This window comes from Strongylocentrotus purpuratus, unplaced genomic scaffold (assembly GCF_000002235.5).
Source record: "Strongylocentrotus purpuratus isolate Spur 01 unplaced genomic scaffold, Spur_5.0 spur5_contig_843, whole genome shotgun sequence".
Taxonomy (NCBI): domain Eukaryota; kingdom Metazoa; phylum Echinodermata; class Echinoidea; order Camarodonta; family Strongylocentrotidae; genus Strongylocentrotus; species Strongylocentrotus purpuratus.
In genome coordinates, this window is record NW_022145550.1 from 193,557 (window position 1) to 220,423 (window position 26,867).

General features: G+C 37.9%; 1 protein-coding gene across 4 annotated transcripts in view; it reads left to right on the forward strand.

Moving 5' to 3' along the window:
- Nucleotides 1-5,125: 5,125 nt before the first annotated feature.
- LOC115925876 (receptor-type tyrosine-protein phosphatase eta-like) overlaps nt 5,126-26,867 on the forward strand; it is a 36,693-nt gene continuing 14,951 nt past the window's right edge. The window contains exon 1 of one of the 4 annotated variants that reach the window (XM_030989925.1): nt 5,126-5,331. In XM_030989925.1, the coding sequence (XP_030845785.1) occupies nt 5,257-5,331 (75 nt within the window). In that variant the 5' untranslated portion in view covers nt 5,126-5,256. Of the gene's footprint in view, nt 5,332-19,196; nt 19,375-26,867 lie in introns of those variants that run through there. The other 3 variants (XM_030989931.1, XM_030989917.1, XM_030989922.1) reach the window with 3 other exon arrangements.

Sequence of the window (26,867 nt, forward strand, 5' to 3'; positions counted from 1 at the left end):
ACAACACCTATTAAAACAAGGGATCGCTTGAAGGGGGGGGGGGGGGGAGGTGTATGATGTGAACCCTCGTATGAAATTCTATGTCGTCAAATTTCTTCAATTAAGAGCTGTAACATAAATATCTTATACATGTATAGATAAAATATATATTTTCCCCTTGTGATTGTCAGCTTAGGCACGTCGTTGGATCGGTGTATTGAGCGCTATATCAAAAAACGGATTATTATTATTATTATTAACATTTAAAATGGTCTAGTGAAGTCAGATAATATATCACGCAAACTGCGAAATTCGGTACCGGTGTTTTGTAGGGGTGTTCTTGTTACAATATCAGCAATCAAAAGAAAGAATGAGTGGAAGAAAAGAAAGACAGAGGGATATTTTGGTGTAGTAGATCGGCGATATGGTGTGCATTTTCATTTCTAGATCCACGATGCTCGTGTACAGTATTTTAGATACAGAATTGTCGGTGTGCATTTTGAAACCTCTCAAATTATTTAGAAGAAAGAGGGTAGATTTTGAATAAAATGATAAACGGGCGGTTTGCTCCTAAATACTTTTCACTTTTCGCGTAATTAGAAAATTATTTGAACCTTTCAAAACTTCAAAATTACTTTTGATGATTAACTTAATACTCTGTTCACATTGATGTATAGTTCATATGTATTGTAATATTTCATATATATTGTAACTTGTAGGTTTATTTGTAATTTTTGTTTTGTTTAATATGTATTGTTGATCATTGTTGATCATTGTATTTTCTTTGTTATAGCGCTTAGAGACTACGGTGGTAAGAGCTTTATAAGCACCGTTTTTATTATTATTATTATTATTATTATTATGTGTAACAGCCGTGTAATACAGGCAGGGCACCATACAGGCATTCACATGTCGTACACAATAATTGTCTACCTAAACATACCCTCACATATGCGTGTCTCAAGTTCACGCTCTGTATGGAATTCAATAGAGGAAGTATGCTAACCGCCCAACCCAGTCTTCATAACGTTCTAGGCCGAACCATACCAATAACATTCATGTTAGATACCGGAAAGGCAGTATCACTGCACATCTGCTTTATATAGCGTGTTCTTCATACTCTACTGCAGTCATATTATACAGGCGATTCTTCTAGGACATCATGTTTTGTTCGACTATCAGCCGTCTCTTCCTTTGCCATTTGGCAACAGTGTTAACACTCTATGCTGCTATATCGGTAAGTACAACTCCACCATTGTCGGGAAACAATGCGTATACCATTCTTCAGTTTGTGCGTATGACAAGGATTATAATGATGGTCATTCTTAGGAAAACATATGTCAAGGAATAAGAGCCAGGTAGTATAGTTTTTAGGAGATGCTTTTACTGACATAATATTAAGAGATAAGTGACGATGATATTGAAGTGTTTCTCCGACCCCATGTGTTACTTTATGCTGATTGCATCATAATAATGGCTGGATCTGCTGAAGAGTTGCAGTCTGCCTTATCTGCTGCATATTAGTACTGTGAGCTTTGGAAATTGTTTATTAATGCCAGTAAGACTACATTTTTTAAAATTTTCTCGCGAGGGAAAGTTCGCTAATACCCTGCATCTACTTTGGTGATAGTTATAAGATTGATTGTGTTGATGAATATACTTATCTTGGTACTACCTTTAACTATAATGGTACCTTTTGAAATGCTATAAATAAGTAGGTTTTACTCAAGCCAGGAGAGCCATGTTTCATCTTTCTTGTAAAGCTAAGAAATTGTGGTTACCAATTGACATTCAATATGAGCTCTTCGATCAATAATAGTTGTTCCAATTTTATTTTATGGGTGTGAATTGTGGGGGTTCGAAGACTGTATTGAAGTGTTTTTTAGGAAGTTTCTCAAACCCTGCTTAAATTGAACTGTGGTACTGCAAGTTATATATGTATATAGCGAAGTTTTTTAATTGTTGATCATTGTATTTTCCTTGTTATAGCGCTTAGAGACTACGGTGGTAAGCGCACCGTTTATTATTATGTGTAACAGCCGTGTAATACAGACAGGGCACCATACAGGCATTCACATGTCGTACATAATGTTGTCTACCTAAACATACCCTCACACACTGGCGTACTGGTGGGGGGGGGGGGCGCCAGCCCCCCCCCCCCCCCCCCAAATAAAATTGAATCATGACTTATTTTCAATTCCATATAAAAGTGATGTATAAATGTTCGTGATATCACATGATTTTCAACAAAGTGCGCGTTTCTCCATTTCTGTTGCAAACTGAAACATTCCCAAATGGCCAGGAAGAGCACATGATTTTTTTATAGTCACTAAGGGGCCGTGGCCACTAACAGTAACACTAGTAAAAGAAATTCTTTCCAGAAGCAACTGTGGCAGGCACTGCCAGGCGTTCCATACTTACATCATGTAACACTGCACATGTACCGTTGAGGGGCCCAGTGGGGAATTGAATTCAGACAAAATTAACAGTAGTGAACGGTACAACGAATCGTCTTCTTTCTCTAATAATTTAATGAAACGGCAAAGCTTCCGCGCTTCGGGGGGGGGGGGCAACTGAATTCAGACTAGGATTAAGAGTCGAGAACGGTTCGACAAATCGTCTTCCTTCTTTAATAATTTAATGGAGTGTCAAAGCTTCCGCACTTTGCGCGGGAGGGGGGGGGGTTGGAACTGAATTCATACAAGAACACGAAACAACGAATCGTCTTTTTTCTCTGATAATGTAATGAAACGTGAAAGCTTCCGCGCTTCGCGCGGGCTGGGAGAATATTAATTCAGACAAGGATTAAGAGTAATATTTTAATAAAATGTCAGAGTTTCCGCGCTTCGCGCAAAATGGGCGAAAATGTATTCAGACAAGGATTATGAGTCAGAACCGGTACTGTACAATGAATTGTCTTCTTTCACTAATAATTTAATGAAGTGTCAAAGCTTCCGCGCTTCACGCGGGAGGGGGGGGGGGGGAACTGGGTTCAGACAAGGATTAAGGGTAATAATTTATTGAAACGTCAAAGCTTCTGCGCTTCGCGCGAGATAGGCGAAAATGAATTCAGACAAGGATTAAGAGTCGGAACCGGTACAATGAATCGTCCTCTTTCTCTAATAATTTAATGGAGTGTCAAAGCTTCCGCACTTTGCGCGGGTGGGGGGGGGGGGAACTGAATTCATACAAGAACACGAAACAACGAATCGTCTTTTTTCTCTGATAATGTAATGAAATCTGAAAGCTTCCGCGCTTCGCGCGGGCTGGGAGAATATTAATTCAGACAAGGATTAAGAGTAATATTTTAATGAAATGTCAGAGTTTCTGCGCTTCGCGCGAGATGGGCGAAAATGTATTCAGACAAGGATTATGAGTCAGAACCGGTTCTGTACAATGAATTGTCTTCTTTCACTAATAATTTAATAAAATGTCAAGGCTTCCGCGCTTAGCGCGGGAGGGGAGAACTGAGTTCAGACAAGGATTAAGGGTAATAATTTATTGAAACGTCAAAGCTTCCGCGCTTCGCGCGAGATAGGCGAAGATGAATTCAGACAAGGATTAAGAGTCGGAACCAGTACAATGAATCGTCTTCTTTCTCTAAAAATTTAATGAAGTGTCAAAGCTTCCGCGCTTCGCGCGGGATGGGCGAAAATGAATTCAGACAAAGATTAAGAGTAATAATTTAATAAAACGTCAAAGCATCCGCGCTTCGCGCGGGATGGGCAAAAATGAATTCAGACAAGGAATAAAAGTAATGATTTATTGAAACGTCAAAGCTTCTTCGCTTCGCACGAGATGGGCGAAAATGAATTCAAAGATTAAGAGTAATAATTTAATAAAACGTCAAAGCATCCGCGCTTCGCGCGGGATGGGCAAAAATGAATTCAGACAAGGAATAAAAGTAATGATTTATTGAAACGTCAAAGCTTCCTCGCTTCGCGCGAGATGGGCGAAAATGAATTCAGACTAAGATTAAGAGTAATAATTTAATGAATCGTCAAAGCTTCCGCGCTTCGCGGGGGATGGGCTAAGATGAATTCAGACAAAGATTAAGAGTAATAATTTATTGAAACGTCAAAACTGCCGCGCTTTGCGGGAGGTGGGGGGAACTGGATCCAAACAAGAAATAAGATTTGAGAACGGTACAACGGATCGTCTTCTTTCTTTAATAATTAAATGATGTGTCAAAGTTTCCGCGCTTCGCGCGGGAGGGGGGGGGGGAGACTGAAAAATAACTCAGTTCCTGGCCCCTGGTTTATAAGGTTAAATTTATAAACATTTGGACATTGACATTAATATATTTGTCGGTAAGTGGTTGCTCGTTTTGTTGGTAATCGGTGGCCAAGGAATAAGAGTAATAATTTATTGAAACGTCAAAACTGCCGCGCTTCGCGCGGGAGAGGGGGGGGGGGGGGGAACTGGATCCAAACAAGAATTAAGAGTCGAGAACGGTACAACGGATCGTCTTCTTTCTCTAATAATTTAATGAAGTGTCAAAGTTTCAAATCACTACTCTTGGAAGGGGTAAGAGAAAGCAATTTACGTCATATTACTCCAGGAAAAGCCTGAAAATGCGTCTAATTTGGTTCTAAAATTGCAAATGCTTCTTACTCTGGAAGGGGGCCATAACCCCTTCCCAGACCCACCCCCGTTTGGTCGCCCCACTCCCTCGCCGCTGAAGCCTCGTTCTGTCGCTTCATCGTTTTACATATATTTAACCCCATGCCATTTTGTGCCCCCCCCCGGTAAGAAATTCCAGGATCCGCCACTGAAGCCCATACCCCTTGAGCTTCGGTGGCTCCGCCCCTTGACCCCCGCCGGGGCTTTGCCCCTAGACCCCACTTTGCGAAACGTTCAGCAGGGCCTGCATGTTAGAGTGGTGTGCTGCGGATTTTTTTTTGTCAGCCCCCCCAAACGTTTTTGCTCATTACGCCACTGCCCTCACATGTGCATTCCTCAAGTTCACGCTCTGTATGGAATTCGATAGGGGATGTATGCTAACCGTCCAACCGGTCTTCATAACGTTCAAGGCCGCACCATACCAATAACAATAGGGACTTTTAGATTCGCACGAAGATAATGGGGATTGCTACGATCGACGTCCTTTCAATGCACTGCCTTGAATGGAAGTCACACGTATCAGTCCACGCAAATCTAAAAGTCCCTATACAAGTTTGATACCGAAAAGGCAATATCACTGCACATCTGCTTTATACAGCGTGTTCTTCATACTCTACTGCAGTCATATTATACAGGCGATTCTTCTAGGACATCATGTTTTGTTCGACTATCAGCCGTCTCTTCCTTTGCCCTTTGGCAACAGTGTTGATACTCTATGCTGCTATATCGGTAAGTACAACTCCACCATTGTCGGGAAACAATGCTTATACCATTCTTCAGTTTGTGCGTATGACAAGGATTATAATGATGGTCATTCTTAGGAAAACATATGTCAAGGAATAAGAGCCAGGTAGTATAGTTTTTAGGAGATGCTTTTACTGACATATTACTATGAGATAAGTGACGATGATATTGAAGTGTTTCTCCGATCCTATGTGTTACTTTATGCTGATGACATCATGATAATAACTGAATCTGCTGAAGAGTTGCGGTCTGCCTTATCTGCTGCATATCAATACTGTGAGCTTTGGAAATTATTTCTTAATGCAAGGTAGACTAAATTTGTTATTTTATGTCGAGGGAAAGTTAGTTAATACCCTGAATCTCCTTTTCGTGATAGTAAGATTGATATTGTTGATGAACATACTTATCTTGGTCCAACCTTTAACTATAATGGTTCCTTTTGTAAGGCTATACATAGGCAGGTTTTACTCAAGCCAGGAGAGCCACGTTTAATCTTTCTTGTAAAGCTAAGAAATTGTGGTTACCAATTGAGATTCAATATGAACTCTTCGATCAATAATAGTTGTTTCAATTTTATTTTATGGGTATGAATTGTGGGGGTTTCGACGACTGAATTGACGTGCTTAAATTGAACCGTGGTACTGCAAGTTGTATAGGTATATGGCGAAGTTGGTAGATTTGCTTTGGCTAGTAAAGTGGAGAGACGTATGATACATGTTTGGGCAAGAGATACTCATAATAATAATAGATAGTTCTTATATAGCGCTTTTCAGGACCGAAGGCCCTCTCAAAGCGCTTTACAGATATATTTATATATATATTATTACCCCGGTCATCGGATTCAGGCCTACCCGCACACATTGTATGCACAGTTCGTTAATCTAAGAAATCTAAACTCTCGTGTATTATTTACAATTTGTTACGCAAACTATACGATAATTGTGATTTTGAATCGAATTGGACTACAAAATTAAATGTATCTTAGACGTGAGCGGAATCTCAAATTTATGGGTATAAATACCCCGTTAAACATAGAGTGGGTGAAATCATATATGGATCGTAGATTAAATGACATTGATTTGCAAAACTGGAATGAAGAAGTTAGCATAAATTGTTTTTGTTTCAATTACAGGATTTGGAAGAAATATATGTTAATGCTAAATACTCATTGCGAATGTAGTGTCGAAAATAATATCGCTAGTGATATTCGTTTGTCTCGCAATGTTTGGTCAACAAGGGATCTTAAACATAACGACGTTTCGAGCGCCGCTGCTACACTGCATCAGGTGATAAAATATATTGTAAGCAAGCGTGTTTTATATACAATAGACCTCGTCCGTCATTGTTTTAATTATTGATCGAATAAGTTTGACCGACGGTCCGCCCGTAGCCCGTATAAAACACGCTTGCTTACAATATATTTTATCACCTGACGAAGTGTTGCAGCGGCGCACGAAACTTTTACTTTTTGGATACTAAGACTGAAATCATTTTCGTATTCCTTACGTATGCAATTGATCTAGGCAGAAACTACAATGATATATTCCGTAAAATTCACTAATTCTACTTTTTCAGGAAGAAAAATGTCACAAAGGGTCATGTGACATAAAATGCCGCAAATCATTTTTGGATGTTAAAAGATGGGTAAAGTCCCCAAAAAACATGACATGAAACCGCGAGCTAGTAGCCAATAGTTTCCGGAGGGGAAAGGGAAGGGGCGTCCATCTTGCGCCCGCGATTATTGTGAGGTTGTTAATAATTTATAAGCATACATTTAACAAATCGATGCTTTCACTATACATAGAAGAAAACAAATCTTCACTGCACGGGAAGCCTTGAGGTAAAAAGAATAATGCATATTTCTGTGTGTTCTACGTGCACGTGAAATCAGTGGGTATATTGCGGAATTCTTGTACAAACATTTTTTTTTATCTCGATTTGAATGCCTATTGTTATACATGTTTATCATGCGTGATATCTTTTGTATATCATTCGTCATAATTCTTTTGAGAAATGCAGCACAAAATGATGATCCTACTAGTCACAGCTATGTTTATTTACTTGATCGTTGTCTAGGTCTCCAGATCTTTTGTTAAATTTTGGGGGCGAAATATTGTCTTGCTTTTGTTTGCTCATGACTCCTGGCAACTGGCATGACTGGCAACCCCAAGCTAGATGAAACGATAATGGTTTCACGATGTACACTAAAAGGGACTGCCGTATAAGGACGTCATACGTAGCAGTCCACTATGTCGACGTGCAAATCTTAAAGTCCCTATTGTGATCCGCTACTGCAAAAATCATTGTGCTGTAGGAGTCTCCGAACAGGGATTTCTTACTTCAGGGACCAACATAAGATTTATTAATGGTCTCATAATTTAAATCTATGAATACATCCCCTCGTTGGACGAAATTAGTTGAAATAATGCGGTCAAAAAGAAATAAAGTTTCCTTTTGTTTTCCCGCTTAATTTTACCAATTATTTGTTGATCCCTGGCATATTTGGTATTGGTACCGAAAAAAAGAGAAAAGCACGAAGATGTCAAATATGGCTATATATGGCGGTCTTAAATAAAAATGTAGTGAACGTGTACATGGGTTTTGGTGTGAAAATGGAACCGAATTCTTAACTTTAAACTTTAATACCTCGTAATGAACTGTCGGTGATTAAAAGCACGAAAAACGCAATAATTGCAATCACTTCCTTTGTATGAGGTATCATACTGAAGGTGATTTCTTACTTTATCCAGTGATAATAAAACTTTGGTTTTCCATTACCCCTTAAAGTGTTAGGTTTGCCATAACAGGTCACAAATAGCTCGGGATACGGAATCCGATGCAATGTATCCTGTGAAGAGGGACTCCCAGGTATGAGGAACAGAACATCTAGAGAAATAAAGGGGTGTACTTGAACGAAAACAAGGCATCCATTGGCGATATCCCTCTTTTAAACCACTTAACCGTTAACTGAAATAATGTTGCGCACTGATAGATTTAAAACCATGAATAAGAAACTCAGTTTATCATTGTCAAATGGTTGGTTGAATGTCTGGCATTTAATTTTCTTTTCATGAAAACGCAGATTTAATAAAATTATTTTAACTCTTTTCTGATTTCCTTTTAAAATCTGGCTTTTTCTTGACTGAAAAGAAAAGAAAAGAAAATTGCTCGTTAATTGAGTGAAACGTGGATATTTGAATGCCAGTGGGTTAATTGATTCTGTCAGGTTTAAAATAAATAAGTTACCCACGCGTCTGAGCTTTAGCCGCCGTGGATTAATATTTATCAAAAATTTGTATCTAGATCCGTATTTAATCACTAGGTAATTTCTCAGTCCAGTTATTCCATTGCGACAATAATACTTACAATGTACTAGAATCTGAATTGAATTGAAGCGAATTGCACTGATTTATAGTTTGACATACAGAACTGAAATGAATCCAAATCATTTATTATTCAATATTTTTGGCACAAACATGAGATAAATTGGTTATCAATTTAAATAAAAAGGTAAGGGATATATCTTGAAATTAGATGAAAACAATGTTAACGGTTAATGTATCGGCTCGGTGTAAAAATGTCAGAGGAAAAAATGTCAGAGGTAAAAATGTCAGAGGTAAAAATGTCAGAGGTAAAAATGTCAGAGGAAAAAATGTCAGAGGTAAAAATGTCAGAGGAAACAATGTCAGAGGTAAAAATGTCAGAGGAAAAAATGTCAGAGGTAAAAATGTCAGAGGAAAAAATGTCAGAGGTAAAAATGTCAGAGGTAAAAATGTCAGAGGAAAAAATGTCAGAGGTAAAAATGTCAGAGGTAAAAATGTCAGAGGTAAAAATGTCAGAGGAAAAAATGTCAGAGGTAAAAATGTCAGAGGTAAAAATGTCAGAGGGAAAAAATGTCAGAGGGAAAAATGTCAGAGGAAAAAATGTCAGAGGAAAAAAGGTCAGAGGAAAAAATGTCAGAGGTATAAATGTTAGAGGTATAAATTAAAAACAAAATCATGTGGCAAGTTTGTTATGGTTACACCCGGGTTATATATTAGGCCTATCGAAAAAGAACAGCGAGGGATATTCTGCAGTTGTTATTTCACCGCTGCTTTATTTTCCACTTTCCCAGTTAAATTTATTTACCTTTCGGCCCCAAATGGTGACTTTTTGCCCGATTATTGCCGAAGGAAGACGAGGGGGGGGGGGGGGTATTCTTCTTCTGGGGCACGGTGACCCGGCTGCTCCCCCCTTCCTCTTATATAATGCTTTGCTAATAAATCCTTCCGAACAGTGGTCAATGCCGAGGGAGAGCAGGCAGACTAATGGGACATGGTTTCTACTCCGAGTTTCGCGCCTTGCAAGCAATCATCAGGCAATTGATAGCATTCTTAAACATGATTATCCTACAACCTTGGTACAAATACCCCTAAAATAAGACTTAACTAATAAAATACAATTAGAATTACTCATGAGTAATTCTTATTATATTGTATTCAGGTATTGTATTAGTTAAGTCTTATTTTGAGCGTGTTTACCAAGGTTACAGAGGAATCATGTAAGAATGCTATCTTGTCTGATGATCGCTTGCAAGGCGTGAAACTCGGAGTAGCAACCATGCATGTCCCATTAGTCTGCCTTATTCAATATTTATATACCGGTATATTATGCTTTTGTAGAAGCCGCGCATGGTACTGGTACACTGAGCAAACTTCTGGGGAAAAAGATTTCTAAAATCGAGAAGTTTGGCCATGTTTTATAGGCTGAGTTGTCGCTCCATGCATGGTGTAATTATTAAATAAAAAGAAAAGTCAGTACAGCCCCAAAAATAGGATCAGATATCTATGAACCTCCCCCCCCCCCACTTCTCCTTCACTTTTGAAGATTGTTGGACATTTTAACTGCGTGGCAATGACTACTATTATATGTAATTTCCAATAAATGCATATTTCCGACAATTCCACTTTCTTGTGGGCTGGTATTTTGATACTCTGAAACAAAGCAGAAAGCCATGTTATCAATGCTAAACCCATCACATTCCCGAAGTGCGCGCGTTGCAATAAAAGATTACTATTGCGGTATAAAATAGTCTGGGGAAAAATCAATAAGCAGCTTTGTTACTCCGATACAAAGCAGAAAGCCGCCGATGTTACATCAATTAAAGAGAAGGTTGAGTTCTGGGGAAAGGTGAACAATAATGTGTGAGCGTTTGTTATCATTCTTATTATGCAAGTGTGGAAGAACATCAAAGAAAAAAGTTATTCCCTGAAAATCTATTTCAAATGACTTCATATCCCAGATATGACAAGTAACAGCTTTAAAATGAGGCCCGATTTGTATGCCATATGTTTGTGTAGTCCCATATCAATATCTTTCTGTGTACAGTGCTTGTTACTTTACCAAGAAAGGGCCAACGATTTTATCATTTTGATGACTCCAAAACCTTGCACTACATACCAATACTTAGATGTTTATGCTAGATGATCAACCTTTTCTGATTGCTTCCACACCGTTTCTTTCACAATGCAATCGCAAGACCAGAACTCAACTTTATCTTTAAATGCCAACCGCACCATCACATTCCAGAGAAGCGCGCGCTTTGCAGAGGTTCGGTTTAAATTACATCGTTATTTATAATTGTCGGAGAGTTTAAAATTGGGATGAGCTTCTGAATCGAGACGGTCTTTTACTTTTTGGAGCGGGTTTTTAGTTTTCGGAGCGAGTTTTTACTTTTCGGAGCGACTTCTTGATTTTCTTATTCTTACTCCACTTCTTTTGCCGCCATGAGGTGCTAAAGCTTTAGCAGAGTTCGGGGCGCCCAACCATTATAAATAACTTTTCGTGATTCCTCGTGATTATATGTAACTATTTGTACTAAATGCACTACTCACTTTAACACTTGACTTTTGTCGAGAACTTTCATTTCTTCGTTTGGACTTTGTTCGTCTCCGGAACGTTACACGCGGATAGGTTGCAGGCTGCCACCGGCCGAACCGGTCCGTTTCACAAACATTAACACATCAACCGATTCAAAATATCAACAAATGTTAGACATTCATACATATATGCAAGCCTGATCACAACAAAATAAATTTCAAAATCTATTTTCCACATTGTATTATCCTCAGGACATGTACGAAATACAACACACAGCCATTTATAAAATTTACATTATGGAAGAAAGGAATATAATAGACTAGCCCATGCAGTAGCAGTACGTCTCGACATTCTGTGTAATAAAAGTGCTAAGACATGATGACGGCACTCATTTTTTTTTGCTTGTACCTCTGACATTTTTACCTCTGACATTTTTACCTCTGACATTTTTACCTCTGACATTTTTACCTCTGACATTTTTTCCTCTGACATTTTTACCTCTGACATTTTTTCCTCTGACATTTTTACCTCTGACATTTTTTCCTCTGACATTTTTACCTCTGACATTTTTACCTCTGACATTTTTACCTCTGACATTTTTACCTCTGACATTTTCTCCTCTGACATTTTTACCTCTGACATTTTTTCCTCTGACATTTTTTCCTCTGACATTTTTTTCCTCTGACATTTTTACCTGGCACCAATGTATCATGTATGTATTTCATCTTTTGCACAAGCTGCGCCTTGAGCATTTGACTATCAAGTGGATTTGGCGCTTTATAAATCATATGTATTATTATTATTATTATTATTATTATCTGAGGGGTCCATAAGCTACAAGGTCTGAATCATCCTTATAGACAAGGGAGATCTGAAGTTGATCAAATGGGGTCCGTATCCCTAAAGTTCATGAGTGGCAGTAATTGCACATTCTCTTCTTCTTCTTGAAAACCCATGGTTGGATTCTAACCATAATTTGTAGGAATTACCTAAAGGAGATTTATATATAGATGACGCCTATGTTAGACAGTATACCTCCTGAGCTTTATAGCTTTCTGAAAGTTGCCTGTGTAATTTGTGGCAATATACCTTATTCTTTGCCTCATTGAACGCTAAATATCGTGGTGATTGATCTTGAATTCAATCGTAATCAGGAACTAGACGCATATCTTGTTATATCAAGATAATAGGGGTACAGACAATGAGGCGTGAAATATGCGGTCAGATACAAAGAAAGTATCATAACAAACCAATGTATTATATATGTTTTTGCGATAATCTATTCAATCAAACGTTAATTTTATTATCGTTTGATGAAAGGAGAATCTTGATTAATATTTTAATGTCTCCTATGAAACAACTTCTTGGATGAATTGCTGCAATAAGATTTTATGTAAGTAATATATAGTTAGTATCTGTCAAGATCTTTCTATCCGAATCAATGAAATGACTATAATTATAACATTGTTGGTAGATTGTCCCAATTTTTGTTCATACCATTTACATTGTTGTGTAAATAAGAATCGCATTGCAGCTAGCATGTCAGAAAGTTCGCTTGGCTTGTTTGGGTCGTATTTGTAACCATTCCGTTTTTGTTCATCGTGTCTTTTAAAAGTTTCTATCTTGTTAGTTTGAAATTTAAACAACTTTTATACATGCGACATTGTTGATAATTTCAATTTTTGTATTGCTGCTTCCCGTTTATATCTCGTATCATAGTTCAATCGAACCAGTGAAAATTGATAAACATCGAAACGGAACTCGCTCATCAAAAAATACACGACTAAATATTGAATCGAACTTTAAGGAAATAAATGGAACAACTTTATGTTTCTTCCCAGGCTATAAATCGATGGGTACTTTCGTTGTGAGTCTGGTCCTATGGAATGCGTTTTATACTCAACTAATAAGTGGCAGACGTAGTTTATTATTCATAATTTTTTGTTGTTACTAAAATTTGAACTCTGAAAATCTCATTCATGATCTTTTCCTAAAAGAAGAGGGTAATAGTCAACAATACACATTCCCCATCATGATAACCTGACACCAAGTATTGTCGACTCATGAGTACTTCATTCGATCTTCAATATTTCTTTTCTATTTCGTTTCTTCTTGTTTGTCAATGTTGATTTTCTTCAAGGAAAATTAAGGAAGTTTGATAATAATGAAGTGATTCAATCAGAGGAATTTATGTAAATTAAGGCCGCCATTTTAGATTGAAATTACAGTGTATGAAGTCTGAAGTACTCCGTGATATGACTCATTGTCTCATTATCGAAGATTTCAACTCTAATGTCATGGAATATAAAAAGAAATCCTTAATGTTTTCAAATGCTGTAACTCTATTGCCAGTGGTTATACCTCAGAGTTCATGGTCATTGATGGTCGATTAAAACCTCTTATTTTCTTTTGTAGGACTATTATTATGAGCAATGTGGTATTGTACCGTCAAATAGTGTTTTCGTTATTGCCATGGCATCACACAACATAAACACATGTATCTCCGCTCTGATTTCCTTTGGTATTTGCATGGAAGAAATATGTTATTGTCGTAGTGCTATTTTTAAATTGGATTCCTGAGGTTTTAGTCCGGCAGCCACTGAGCTACACCTCGTTTTGTTGAAATAAGTTTTTTTCTTGATGGATTCTGTTTCCGTAGGCATTGCAGATGACCAAACAGAAAACTGGAGGTTTGTCAGTGTTGAGCAATTTAAGATATGGCCAAAAACAAAATGGCCGCCAAAATAGCCTATTTTCAGTCAAATTTGAATTATTTCATAATACATTACAGAATATTGGCAGAATGGTGTGCTTATAATTCATGAAGACCATTTTCAACACATTCCTGATGACCATACGTGAACATAGATGACCATAGATGACCTAATTAGCATATTTTCCATTGTAATTGTTGCTAATTTGCATGTTCAAAATGGCGGATAAATGCCAGCTGTTAAGTTTAGAATCACAATAAAATAGTATTATACTCATTTCCTTCTATCTTATGTTTTTAATTCTTAGAATAATTAAGTGTACCAAATACTTATGTCATACTCATTTGTCAATAATTACTAAATTTAGATAATGGGAAAAAACAAAATGGCCACCAAAATGATAAATTCTAAGCAACATTTGCCATAAGTATTATACATTACGGAAATTGGCAGAGTAGAGTACTGGTACTTCATGAATCAGAGATGAATTGATTTGGATATTTGACTTTAGGCTGTTGTACGTTTGCTCATTTACATATTAAAAATGGCGGCAATGTTAGTTTATCACACAATATCTATCAATAGTCTATAGTAATAAATATTTGTTTTCACAATAGGTTTGAATTCCTAAGATACCATTTGAGGAAAAATAATAATAATTTGATCACTCTTCTTTCATGAATGTGTTACCATTTTATAGCGATATTAGGAATTTTACCTTCACAATTCATCTTGTACGCAATTCTTTTAAGGATACGCCTTTTCTTCCTTTGCTGAACTGAGCTCACGCATCACTGTCATTTTGATTTACATTTTTTTGCTGCCAGAGTCTGATCATTTAGACATCGCACGGATGCATGGCACGCACAGAACATTGTGCAAGCTAATTTGGCTTTGTTGCATCCACATCCTGATGATTTGCATGGGTTGTCACTTGCACAATTGCAACGTATAAGTCTTAGTATGTTTGCAGGTGCAAGTTTCACATTTGGTGGAATAGTTACCGGGATGAGTGACTTTGTTGCTTCGTCTTTCATGTAACCAAATGCAGTGGGATCCAATGTCCATGGATTCAATTCCGGAGCACTCTTCCAAATCCATGTTTGAAGATGGGCACGCTTAACATTATCTTTGAAAGCTTCAGTTGTTGGTGGCATTGCAGCAAGATTTGGAGTGTGATAGCTCCTGCTTTCCCGACCCGTGTAGTCCACACATTCAGTCGGGCATCTGACAGTGCCGTAGCCTTGGGTTGTCCATATCATGATGTTATGAGCGCTGTTGCATCTTTCATCACGTCGGCCATATCTGCATGTATGTCGCCAATCGATGGCGATGGGAACCCATTTTTCTGCCTCAGCACTTTTAGCAAAGTTCCTTTGCCAACTCCAAAATGTGCACCAACAGTATCACAACCTGTCAATGGGTGACCTGCTAACATAAAAGGGATGATGTTTCTGTGTCTGTCCACTGTGGCATGTATATCGATTACAGATCTGTCTCTGATGGGCGACTCCATTATCAAGGGTGACTGAAGGCCTTGCTTTTGGTAGAAATATGAAGCAGAAGAACATAGACATCTGTGTCGTCTGCAAGCACCCTGATGGATCGTCGTTCATCTGCAAGCATGATAGCCTGCTGCACAATAATCACATCAGCCTCCTCATGAGATGTGGCCATATCGCGGAACACCACTTGGACCTAGTTGAACAGGAGTGCCATCTTGGCTGGTGATCACAAGCTTGTGTTTTATGATGAAACCTACATCACCTTTCAGATGTTGACAAATGATGTTAATCAACTGTTTCTTGTTCTCTGTGACTGTCAGAGTCAGTTTCTGAGACGGAAGGGGTGAAGTTGGACTCAGTTGGAAAACTCTGCAACCATCATTGCCTCTCGATATCCTGGTTGTACACTTGGTACTGTAATCATTGACCTGTCAAATACCAAGTACACATCACCGGATTTTAGTCTCTCTTCAATCTTGCCTTTGAATTTCGATACAAAGTCCATCTCTGTTGGTTGTCGTGTTGGTGATGATGAAGGCCAATTAGGAATCCAAAGGAGAGCACATCCATCGATCACTCTACACGTTTCTTCAAGTGTCGCGTGTCTAGCTGATATTTCAACCTTTGTCTCTGGTTCTCCAAAGCGGCCTTGGACTTCGAGATATCCATATCTCCAGACTCATCAAACAGAGCTGTAGGAACTGGCGACAGCTCGCATGACATTACATCATGAAATTCAACATCTCTGGAACTTGCTTGTAGACCTATCACGCGAGAGTATATCAACTTGGTATCGTATACCTTGGAATCGCCTACGTCAATTCTGACAATTGATTTCTTCATGACAGCCATGGTTTGAACTTTCTTTGAAATTGTGTCGTAGAAACCTCCAGGCAATTTCCGTTCAAATTCACCCATTTACTGAGCACCAGTTTCAACTACTCTGTCAACATTCACTGATTCAGGAGCGATCTGTCCATTGACCACATTGACAATGTTCGCTGGGTGCTTCTTTGGGTCCATTGGATCGATGCTCACATCCAGTTTTCTGCACAACCAGTCTCTGTCACCATGGTCTGCAGATATCCTTGCTGGAGCCTCTTCTTTGTGCACTGTTTTAGAACTAGCCGACTTGTCTGTCAGAGTTGGAACGTCTTCCACAAGTCTGATACATATGTGCAAGCTAAGGGCCCATGCAGGTCTTGAGAGTTTCTGGATTTAGAGGGATGCCAATCACACCAGCGATACCATGCCCATGTCGCTCCATATGCCATTCCATAAGCCTTGAGTGTGTCTCATCACATGAGACCTTTTCATGGAATACTGGAGTGCATCTCCTGGTAGGGCTTCCATGCGTCGAAGGTAGAATAACCGATATCGCGCGTAGTTTACATGTCCCGACGCAAAGCATCATAAGCCTCACTGCCTCCAGGTGTAGAGGCCAATCACTTTAGTTCTCGTTCAGCCCGTACATAGAGCATCATTATCAGTACTGGTTTGATCAGGTTGTACCTCTACTGCAACCCTGTACAGTTGTTGATCTGCAGTGAAGACAGTGAAACATTGACCAGTTTTCTCTGTTTAACTGCTGGGATTTGCTCATGGCTGTCATTATTGTGTCTGGATGTGCTGGTGGCATATCAATCAACGATAGATACGCTGCTTTATTTTTCGGTTGTGTGGCTTCCCCTTGATTGCGACATAAATGCGTATTATATCCATTGAATTCAGGACAGTTATCACGCTGCACAACATCTGTCAAGAACCTGCGGTCACATTCATTAGGTCTCTGTCTAGAAACCATATGAGCGAGAACACTAAGTGGTGGAACTTGGTTCTTGACAGGTGGCATATCTGGTTTTCTTGGACTATTGTATCTCATGATGTCAAGCTTGTAGTCAATATCTCTAGACATCTCAGTCTTCTTCAGTTGTGAAATCTCTTGCTGATCATCATGGTACATGCTTGTATCTGGCTGGGTCATGAGAACTGCACGGGAAGTTGTCAACTATGATCTGAACAAGACCATCTTCAGCACTTGATATTGCTGTCAGTTCAGTGTTTTTCCCTGCCTCTACAGCTGCACACTTCTTGAATCGTAGCAGTTCATCATAGATGTGTGTGTGTATGTTCAACAGGGTATCTCTACAAATACATTTGCTTTGAGATGATAGGCTACATCAATTAGATTTAATTAAAATGCAGCGTATATGTGTATACAATACATTGATTGCTTGTTATCGAAGTAAAAATCGCAAACAGCCAATCTCTTGTACACTTTTTTATGAATCACCCTGTATAAATGTATAAATTGCTCTGCCATCTAAAACCACGTTTAGAATTATCAAAATATATATCATATATATCATATCTGGTTAAATAGAATCAGAAAAGCGTTCTTAATGCAGCAATAAAACATGACAAAGTATACATTTTCACATATTCTTAAAGCAGAAAACGTCATTTTGGCGGCCATTTTGTTTTTGCTTATAATCACAAATTGCTAAAGGCGATATGATGATAGGCGACATCAATTAGCTTCAATTAAAATGCAGATTATATACATCACAAATATGTTGCCAGAGTGTGTATACATTGATTGCTTGTTATCGAAGTAGAAATCGCAAACAGCCAATCTCTTGTACACTTTTTTATGAATCACCCTGTATAAATGTATAAATTGCTCTGCCATCTAAAACCACGTTTAGAATTATCAAAATATGGATCATATATATCATATCTGGTAAAAGAAATCAGAAAAGGGTTCTAAATGTAGAAATAAAACATGACAAAGTATACATTTTCACATATTTTTAGAGCAGAAAACGCCATTTTGGCGGCCATTTTGTTTTTGCTTATATCTCAAATTGCTCAAGGCTGACAGAGCTCCAGTTTTTTGCTTGTTCACAGTGGATACCTAGACAATCAGAATCCATTAAAAAAAAAACTTATTTCACCAAAACAAGGTTAGGCCCCAAATCCGGGTTTGGCTGCCGGACTATTTAGAGTAGCCCGCAACGTAACTCATTGTCTCATTGTCAAAGATTTATCACTTTATTGCCCGGAAATACATTCCTTTGCATAAACTTACACATGCGGCAACTCAATTGCCAGCGGTTATAATTCGTACTTTGAACTCAGACTTACTTAAAGGTAATACAAAGTTTTGGGAAATTTTGAAAATTGGGTGGATAGTGATTCTTCACAATTTTGACATATTTGGATGCCCCTGTGGATGTATTATAAACATTAGAAAATTTTGCCCCTGAAATACTTCTGCTTTCGAGAAAAATTGAATATAAAAATATACCGGTGCTCCCGGTAAATTTTGATAAATTTCAAATAGCGACTACGGCCGTACGATGGTAGCTGCGACCATGAAAATCTCAGAATATGTAGTTGTGATATATAATTTCCAAACGGGAATAGCTGATCGGTCGATTTTAGTCATGAACCATTGTTTTATAGCTTAATTTATATCTTGACCTTGAGAGGGAGCTATACAACATAACAAGTTTATTATTTACAATTTCATAACTTGAGACTATATTTTAACCGCGACAACGATCACTGAATATTGTCAGATCGCATATGCTTCCAATATGTTAATTTTAACCAAATTCATGACCCCATACCAAAACTTTGTATTACCTTTAACCGTACCTAACATGATACCAAACGTACATTGATATCAATGTATTAATCATACCCGAGTTTGTTTACGGTTGATGCTATCGCCAGATGAGTATTTTTCTTGCGCAATTTTGATTGGTTGTAGAATTCAATAACTAGGACCAGTAATAAAGAAAACACCCACTTTGACATTTTGGTACCGAGGAGTAAAGGCTTCATGAATGCTACTATTTGCCATGGCTTTGATTTCGAAAGTTATAAATCTTCGTTACATAATTAGTGTCATTACTTCGCTTCTCATCTTCTGTTCTCCCTCGGTAAGTACGACAACAATTATTAAAAAGTTTTTTTTTTTTTTTTTTTTTTTTTTTTTTTTTTTTTTTACATTTTCACATAGTTTTTTTTCTTCTGTTTTTATTCTTTCCCCATCACTTATTAGTTGAATAATACGTACATAAGAAAGACATAATTATATTGTTTACAAAGAAAACACATGAAGTTTATCCTAATTAATAACTTCAATCAAATACTGGTTTTTATTAAGGGGATCCTATAATCTGCAAGCTAAGCTTTTAAAAGCCCCACTGTCCTACTTGTAGCTACTTGCTCCCTCTATATAGAAAACCTCCCCAATTGGTGCCTGTTGGTCCCCCATGATCCTCTTTTTCTTATAGTTAGTTGAGAGCTGAGTTAATGAGATAGCCACCTGTCAGTGACTTCGCTATGTGGTCTTATCCCCTCTGGCCCAGTAGTATTGACGGTCTTTAATAGGTTTCTCAAATTCCACCCTGTATAACCTACCATTTAAAGCATATCTGTACTAGTTTATATGAGGGATAAGACTACACTGCAAGGTCACTGGACAGGTGGTTACTTTATCAACTCAGCTCTCAATGAACATAAGACAAAGAGGATCATGGAGGACCAATGGTCACCGATTTGGGATTTTTGTTTTATAGAGGGAGCAAGATACTATGGTCCAGTGGTCCAAGACTTGGGGCATGCATTTCAATCCCTCTAAATGCAAAAACATGCGTGTTTCAAGAAAGAGAACACCGGGTACTAACTCCTACAAAATCCTTGATGTTACCCTGGAGGAAACGAACCAGACCCGATACCTTGGCATCAATATCCAGAAAGACCTACGCTGGAATAGCCAGACTCATTATGCAACCGGCAAAGCCTCAAGGGTCCTTAACTTCCTAAGACGCAACTTCCATCACTGCTCATCTAATGTTAAAGAAAAGTTGTATCTTACTCTTGTACGTCCACACCTTGACTACGCCACTGCAGCATGGGACCCTTATACAGCCCAAAACACCTATGCTGTCGAGAAAGTTCAGGCTGCACGTTTTGTCACCAATAATTATGGATGGGACACCAGCGTTTAATACCAAGCTACTCAACCAACTCAACTGTGGATCTCTGAAAGACAGAAGGGAAGCACACAGTCTTACCTGCCTCTTCAAAATGATCAGGGACAACTCGACATCGACTACCAATCTCACACTAACCCTAAGCCAGACAGACGTAGACGAGGACACTCCAACCAATTTGAAATTCGCCACACCAACTCGGACGTCTATGCCAACTCATATTTCCCAAGGACTGTAAAGACATGGAACAACCTACAACAAGCAACCATCGACCAAACCTCCCCGCTCTCATTTAAAAATGCAGTTACTAAAGAACTTTTTTCCAAAATGTAATCGTCCACCCTCCCCCACCTCCAGGCAAAACTCTTCTTCGGAGTATTTAGGAGGAAAATAATCCAAGATCCAAGATCCAAGATCCAAGTAGCTACAAGTAGGACAGTGAGTAGTTATAGCAGTGAGTTCCGGGACGGCCATAGGTTTTGTACACGAATTTTTTCGTACTTATACTATTTCTAATTGACTCGTGTACGTTAACTTTGACATTTTTCGAGAAAAAACGGACTTATAACACGCGTGTCTATGGGGTTTTGACGAGGTCTTGACTTTTTGAATTTAATTAGGGATTTCTCATTTTGGACTTTTTTTTCGATAAAAACTGACTTATAACACGCGTATCAATGGGATTGTGACTTTATGAATTTGACATAGAGACTTTTCATTAATCTCGACTCTATTTCCATACTTTCACCAATCTTGACTCTATTTCCACACTTTCATCAATCTCGACTCTATTTCCATACTTTCATCAATCTCGACTCTATTTCCACACTTTCACCAATCTCGACTCTATTTCCACACTTTCACCAATCTCGACTCTATTTCCACACTTTCACCAATCTCGACTCTATTTCCACACTTTCATCAATCTCGACTCTATTTCCATACTTTCATCAATCTCGACTCTATTTCCACACTTTCACCAATCTCGACTCTATTTCCACACTTTCACCAATCTCGACTCTATTTCCACACTTTCACCAATCTTGACTCTATTTCCACACTTTCACCAATCTCGACTCTATTTCATACTTTCACCAATCTCGACTCTATTTCATACTTTCACCATCTCGACTCTATTTCATACTTTTACCATATCGACTCTATTTCATACTTTCACCAATCTTGACTCTATTTCCACACTTTCACCAATCTCGACTCTATTTCATACTTTCACCAATCTCGACTCTATTTCCACACTTTCATCAATCTCGACTCTATTTCCATACTTTCACCAATCTCGACTCTATTTCCACACTTTCATCAATCTCGACTCTATTTCCACACTTTCACCAATCTCGACTCTATTTCCACACTTTCACCAATCTCGACTCTATTTCATACTTTCACCAATCTCGACTCTATTTCATACTTTCACCATCTCGACTCTATTTCATACTTTTACCATATCGACTCTATTTCATACTTTCACCATCTCGACTTTATTTCATACTTTCACCATCTCGACTCTATTCATTCTGGACATACTGTGTATGTTGTACGACTATTGTGACGTAGAATACAAACATCCATGAAATAAAACAATATGTAGTACAGATATTTCACTTTATTTTACTTTATTTGTTTCCGTTTCAATGTGGACAAATTTATGCAAAACGGAGTTGAATACAAAGATAAGAATTGCAATGTAGTCATGTTACCAGGAAGCAAAGATAGAATATACAAAAAAAAATTAACTAGAGAAAAATAATAGAACCCAAGTCACATTATTGTATTATTTCATCGTAAATATGTAAACACTGTTAACATAATTGTACAGTAAACATATAGGCCCGAATTCACAAAGCAAGGTTTGAGCTCAGACCAAGGTTTGAGCTCAAACCTCCTTTTGTTTCGCCAAACCTCCTTTTGTTCTTTACAAACCAGGTTTGTAAAAAACGCGTAAAACGTGTCATATGACGTACGAAAACCAAGGTTTGTCGACAAACCTCCTTTGTGAATTCGGGCCATAGTGTATAGGTATAACTATCTTTAAAACATAAAAGAAAGTTTTCTCTCTTTTAGGGGGGACCCGTACAAGTATGCACGTTTAAACGCAGAAAGATCGATCGATGTACATGTTGAAGTGGAGTAAATTTGCCATCTCTTATAAGGGTTGTCGACGAAGTGTTCTTTGTCAAGGTGATGTCAAGTCTTAGTTTTCGCTTCCATCCGAACCCTCCGTCTCTTCTTCACTATCATCGTCATTCTCATCCTGATACTGGAATAAGCCCTCGAATTGTGAACCGTGTCTCGCTAAGACTCTTTTCACGGCTTTCCGAAGATTCATGCCGTTTTCTACTATTTCAGTGAGGTCAGACATAATTTCATGATTGATGTTAGCTCTTCCAAGGTACACATTCTGCTGCAAGAAGTTGGAGTAAAGATCGAAAAAGCTGCGTTTGACAGCCCATAGAACTTTCACGTGAGCCTTTTCTAATAGCTTCTTCTTCATCATACCATCGGAGATGTATTTTTGATATTTTTTGTCCCTGAGGTCCTCGGTGTTTGTCATGGCCTGTTCTAACCATTCTTGATAAGCAGGGTTGTCCTCAGGTTCTTTCATGTCAGGTGTCTCTGACTTTGACGATTCATCCTCTCCTTCTCTTTCTGAATCCCTTGTTTCAGATTCATCACTAGATTCTACAACTCTTTGCTTTTTAGAGGGTGGTTCGGAGATATCATCTTCACTAGTTTCTTCACCAGCGTTGGAATCTTTAGTCTCGTACCCATGATCTTTCATATCAGGATGTACATTCTGTCCGTGCCTCTTCATGTCGAACTTGCGACTATAGCAAGCGTAACGCTTGGACATATCGAAAGTGTTCGTGTTGACTCGTTGATGTTTAAATCGGATTTGATTCAAAGGAAATTGAATCTTTATAATTATAGTTTGTCATTTGATATATTTTGTTATTTGATACGTAACGCCGTAGATAACGTCGTAAATCCGTAATGTAACGCCGTAAATCCGCAGTCTAGCGCCGTAACATTCCGTAACGCCGCAATGTAACGCCACAACGCCGTATCGTATTATACACAACGCATTTGACGGATCATTCAGCTTTATGCTTCATCACCAACTTTTCTAGAGCACCCACTCTCTATTTGAGGTCTAACATTCTATTATTAACTATTATTCATCTCAGCTTCATGATCAATCAACGTCTTTTTTTAGAACATCCAGTCTATTGCTCATATGGCACACGTTCTTTTGTTGCATCTCCCCTGTATACCCCTTCCTCCTTCTCCTTCGAGAAGAAAAAAAAAACTTCGAGAATAATTATGTAACAGAGATTTTACGGTATTACATGCAAGAAGAATGCGATCCAGTTAGTGAACTTTTTCATCTTCAAAATGATGACTTTATGGTGATAACACAAACTATGGACAATGAACTTGTGGTTCAAATAAGGACGTATGACAATATTTGGGAATCTCAAAGGTACAAATTAATTTGTACCATTCAACAAAGTCAACTCGATAGGTTAAATGCACGGTTAAACTAACTGATCATGCTGAAGGAAAGAATGGAAAAGAAGAAGTAGTAAGTCACATTTGCTTTATAGCAACAGGAATAAAGACATAATTATCTACTCACATGTAATACCGTAAAATCTCTGTTACATAATTATTCTCGAAGTTTTCTTTTTTCTTCTCGGAGGAGAAGGAGGAAGGGGTATACAGGGGAGATGCAAAAAAAAAAGAACGTGTGCCATAAAATAATGTGACTTGGGTTCTATTTCTCTAGTTAAAAATGTTTTGTATATTTTATCTCTGTTCACTAGTTGCATGACTAAATTACAGTTCTTATCTTTGTATTCAAATCTTGTTTGATGATGTTTTGAGAGAGTCCAAACATAGCCCTGAACTATATATCAAAGTGTTGTGTGAAAGTCCAAAGAACTCGGCGGTATGAACAGGTCGGAGTAAAACAAGCTACATTTGTCGAAAGTCTGTTGAGAGGTTCATTAACTCAATACACGATCAATTAGAAACAACGGTTCTATTGCTGAAAAGAGGTAATTCAAATACAAAAGACACTAGGCCTACCGGTATACAAAATCAATACCCTTTACACATATAGGCTACAATATGCTTCCCCGCGTTGCCATGCGAGGATCACAGTAAGATCGAACAATAGATATTGATCCAACCTACAACGGCGTTGTAAACGTTCCTTAGCAAGTCAAACACAAAGTATACCGGTAGAAAGAAAGTCAAAAAGTCAAAATTCCATAGACACTCGTGTTAAAAGTCAGTTCCACAAATAAAATACCTATCATGCACTTTTCAAAACGTCAATAATTCCTAAAAATCTTTAATTAAAATTCAAAATGTCAAAATTCACATAGAAACACGTTTTGTAAGATACATTTTGCTCGAAAAAAAACTAAGTCCAAAATAAAAAAAAAATCCCTAAGTAAAATTCATAAAGTCACAATCACAATGACACGCGTGTTATAAGTCAGTTTTTATCCAAGTCCAAAATGAGAAATCCCTAATTAAATTCGAAAAGTCAAGACCTCGTCAAAACCCCATAGACACGCGTGTTATAAGTCATTTTTTTCTCGAAAAAATGTCAAAGTTAATGTACACGAGTCAATTAGAAATAGTATAAGTACGAACAAATTCGTGAACAAAACCTATGGCCGTCCCGGAACTCACTGCTATAACTACTCACTGTCCTACTTGTAGCTACTTGGATCTTGGATCTTGGATCTTGGATTATTTTCCTCCTAAATATTCCGAAGAAGAGTTTTGCCTGGAGGTGGGGGAGGGTGGACGATTACATTTTGGAAAAAAAGTTCTTTAGTAACTGCATTTTTAAATGAGAGCGGGGAGGTTTGGTCGATGGTTGCTTGTTGTAGGTTAATGTCAAAGTTAATGTACACGAGTCAATTAGAAATAGTACGAAAATATTCGTGTACAAAACCTATGGCCGTCCCGGAACTCACTGCTATAACTACTACATTGTGACTTTAATACGATTAATTTCGACGTCTCTACAGAGACTTTATTATATAATGTCATACTTTGAGTATATTTCATATTATGTTCTAATTTTGTCATTTATGGGAAGTTCTGTTTTGTAAAATAAACTTGAACTTGAAAATTACCCCAAGTTGGCCGGTGAAAATACATTAAACTAGAAATATCGCAATATGCATTGCCGTGCAATGCGAACGTATCCCCCGGCATGCAGTGGCAGCGATTTTTGTGTCATCCTTATGTTCGAAGGTGGAAACAAAATGATGACGTATAGATCGCCACTAGTATTTTTCTGACAACGAATGATAAATAAGCAAATATATATAACAATATTATTGTTATTATCAAAAATGATATAATAAACTGTCATGACTGCTAAATTTCCTCAAACATTATATCACTATTTGCGGAAGAAGGACTTTCATTTTAAGCAGATTGCTTGATAATACGACAGCCCGAGACAAAAGTCATGAAACAGATTAACACTTTTATTAAGCAGAACGGATAGATAATTGAATATACGAATTTTAATGACGATGATATTGACAATGCAGATGCGGATGATGATGAAGATGATGAAGATGATGATGATGATGATGATAATGATAATGATTCGAATGAAAGAAGAGATGATATTATGATATTACAGAAATTTTACCTTGAATATTCTCCGTTCTAATTACTAAATGTGTTAATATATTTCTCTCAAATCTCATTATTGGTGGAAATGTCAATTTGTTATATGGGGCTATGCGATCTTTACATCCGTGCACATGAAAATTGGTTTCCTTTCCAGCTAGGTTGACCCCTGGCTCCCGGACTATGTGGGCGGCATCACCAAGATACACCTCCATACAAATTTGAAAGAAATCCGTGAAGGAATGTGGCAGTTAGAGCGCACACAAGAATATGAAGTGGCGGACGCTGCTGAATCCAAAGTACTGCCGGGGGATAAAATTAACTATATTACACACCCTTACCAAGTTTGTTATTTTCAAAGCGTGTGAAAAATAGAGTTTTCTCGATTTTGTTTATTGAGAATGTGACATATTAAAGCTTACATTCAAGTATTCAAGAAAGACACGAAATGTATAAGAGGTATGAATAATTAAGTTGCTGACTGTAATGGCCATTTTGTTAGTTCATTGTACATCAATTATTTGTTTTACACTGTCGGGGACTAATTGGCCTGTGTTTATTTGAGGTAGCCATGTTGGACAGCAAACGAAGATAAAACTTTAATTTGAATATAGGTTACATGCTTTCAGTTCTAGCTAATGGAAAGTAAAAGTACACAGAAAACCCCCAGACTTACTCTTAATTTCCAGCAAAACTAAGTTATATTTGCCAAACCATCTACTTTGAAAACGAGTACCTAAATGTAG